The 2,732-nt window shown below is 50.8% G+C and overlaps 1 protein-coding gene across 7 annotated transcripts in view; it reads right to left on the bottom strand.

Moving 5' to 3' along the window:
• Window positions 1–117: 117 nt before the first annotated feature.
• ARMH3 (armadillo like helical domain containing 3) overlaps window positions 118–2,732 on the bottom strand; it is a 223,943-nt gene continuing 221,328 nt past the window's right edge. For all 7 annotated transcript variants that reach the window (XM_009215222.4, XM_009215224.4, XM_009215225.4 and 4 more), the window contains one exon: window positions 118–2,186. In XM_009215222.4, coding sequence (XP_009213486.1) covers window positions 2,094–2,186 — 93 coding nt within the window. In that variant the 3' untranslated portion in view covers window positions 118–2,093. The remainder of the gene's footprint in view (window positions 2,187–2,732) is intronic.

Below are 2,732 nucleotides of genomic sequence, written 5' to 3'. Positions count from 1 at the left end.
GGTCCCCTAGCCAGATGGGAGCAACACCTAGGAGATTACCTTACCTCTATGTTTGAGGAATGAGTCTGGGCAACAGAGATTAAGAAAAAAAAAAAAAAAAGGCAACACTAAAGACAGTCCCACACAAATCAATTTTTAATAATTTCAACTTGCCACCAGCTCCAGATCCAGCTGCTTTGGGGGTTTATCACCAGGGAAAATACTAAATGCCCCAGGCTGAGCTATCCATTCAGTGATCAGATGACCCAGCCTGTGATCTCTTAAGAACCTACATCTACACATGGCAGCCTGTTAGTGGATTCTCTGGAACTAGCGCATAGCTGCTTAATGTTAGAGCCAGAACTCTGGTTGCCAGGGAGGGCAAGTAACCCAAAGAGATTTTAGGTTAAATGGATAGCAGCCCAGGTGGTCCCAGACATGCTCTCACTGCTGAATTCCTCCACTTATTCCTAGAATATACCGGTGCTGTTTGCTCCCGCCATCCTGAGGGCTTTAGAAAGTGCTTTAAAAAGGGAGGATCTCGAAGCAGCAGCTATTTCAGAGGCAGCTGTGGGGAAAGCCTATAGAGATTCCATGGAAGCTATCCAAGGGAGGAAGCACAAGCCAACTCCCCAAAAGTCAGATTTGCCTGTGGCCCCACCCAGAATCTGAGTGGACAGAATAGAGGCCTTATGCATGATGCTCACCTGGCCTGTTTCAGATGGAGGGCACCCTACCCCCAGAAAGTTCTCTCCCTCCCAGGCACTAAACCATGACAGGAACAGATTCCTCCCCAGAGGAAATTCTCAGGCAGGTTGGATGTAAACAACAGCAGGGTAAGGGGGTGGAACACGTGGAGGGGAGCTTAGCAGAGGCAGGAGAGGCTGCCAGAGGAGGGGGGGCTAGGGAGGCGGGGGAGCTGCTGGAAAGGGAACCAGCAAAGTAGGCACCTTGAGGGCTCCAGAAAACCTGTCAATGTTTATTTCATACATACCCTAAAGACAGAGTAAATGAGATTAGAAACGAAAAGTTAAGGTTGTGACCCTATTGTGCTGATGGGTCAAATGGGTCAGAAGGAGGGGAAAGATAATGGTACTCCTAGTGCCAACACTAAAATTCAAAAGGCAGTGGCCAGACAGCAGAGCACTGGGCAGATTCTCATCTCCAGTTTCCCAGAGGAGTCAACTCTGAATTTAGAAAATAGGAAAACTGGCCGGGCACGGTGGCCATGTCACGGTGGCTGACAGGAACAAACTCTAGAGGATGTGAGAAGAACATCTAGGCTCCCAGCACTTTGGGAGGCTGAGGCGGGTGGATCATGAACTCAGGATATTGAGACCATCCTGGGTAACATGGTGAAACCCCATCTCTACTAAAAATACAAAAAATTACCTGGGCATGGCGCACACTCCTGTAGTCCTAGCTACTCAGGAGGCTGAGGCAGGAGAATCGCTTGAACCCAGGAAGCGAAGGCTGCAGTAAGGCTGAGATCACGCCACTGCACTCCAGCCTGGGTGACAGAGGGAGACTCCATCTCAAAAAAAAAAAAAAAAAAAAAAAGGAAAAAGGTACCCCATTCCTACCCTACCCTAAATCTGAGCCAAGGGTCCTGATGACTGGACAAAGTGCCAGTGGGGGCAGGGGACACAGATTTCAAGCCAAGCACAGCCCCAGGCCCACAGGAAGCAGGATGTAGCTCCAGCTATATCTGAGAGTTCATCTGTTCAGAAGCCGAGCAGAGCCACTGACTTTCAGGGTGCTGGCATTACCCTGAGGCTTGCCTCACCAGCTCCCAAGAATTAGTCAGTAGCTACAGCTTGTAACCTCAAGATTGGAAATGTGAGGGGCTGTTAGGGAGCCCACTCTGGAAGTCCCCATATTCCTGGAGGCCTCTCCCCACTGTGCCCACCCATTCCTCCCCAAATAAGATTATCCCTAGCTTGACCCTCTTGCCCCTGCTGCCCGAGCTCCACTGAAGTGTAGTCTTCACCAAGAGAACTTGGTATCTGTGTTTCTCTGCAACCTCGGGGGCAGCCCCCTCTCCCCTCACTCCCCCTCCAGCCCATGATCCTCATGGGTAAGGGCAGTCAGAGGCTGCTCAGTTAGGCGTGGCCTCAGGAGATAGTGGAGAACTCCTTGAGCAGGACTTCTTGGCTGAGTGTATGGAAGGCCAGGTTTCTCCGGACGTTGGTGCTAATGGATCGAACCTGGGAAAGGGTAGGTGGGGAAGGTGGGAGGGCACAGCCAGAGAGAAAACAGGAGAGAGTCAGTTCCAAACGGGAGAGGACAGTGCCTGCTACACAGGTCACTAGAAGTCTCTCTCTTAGGAAATGAACCCTTAACAGCTATTATCCCTGCAGGCAAATGAGCAAACAGTTCCTTGACAGCAGGGAAGGAGAGAAGAGGGGCTGATAGGAACAAACTCTAGAGGATGTGAGAACAACATCTGGGCTCCCGGGGAGGTAGAATCAGGCATAGACAAGAAAGGAGGGCTGAGGCTGGCCTCTGTCCCTGCTTTGGCTATGCAGAAGGGGGACTGGGCTGCTCAGTGATCTGATGGAGGAGGAGAAACTGAGGCCAGAGGACTCATGCTCTAGTACCACCTCTCTTTAGATGTGTTTCTAGTCTCTTCACTCTCCCTTTGGATTTATCTACATTTTCGGGTTGGCAGGAGTGTTTAGAGATGCAGTCCTTTTCTGGCATAGATGGTAAGGGTATGATCCAAGGAGGCCAATTTCAATGGCCAGGGCCAG

The sequence above is a fragment of the Papio anubis genome, chromosome 11, assembly GCF_008728515.1.
Source record: "Papio anubis isolate 15944 chromosome 11, Panubis1.0, whole genome shotgun sequence".
Taxonomy (NCBI): Eukaryota; Metazoa; Chordata; class Mammalia; order Primates; family Cercopithecidae; genus Papio; species Papio anubis.
Note: the sequence above shows the minus strand (reverse complement) of the source record. Positions and strands in the feature narration are given on the sequence as shown.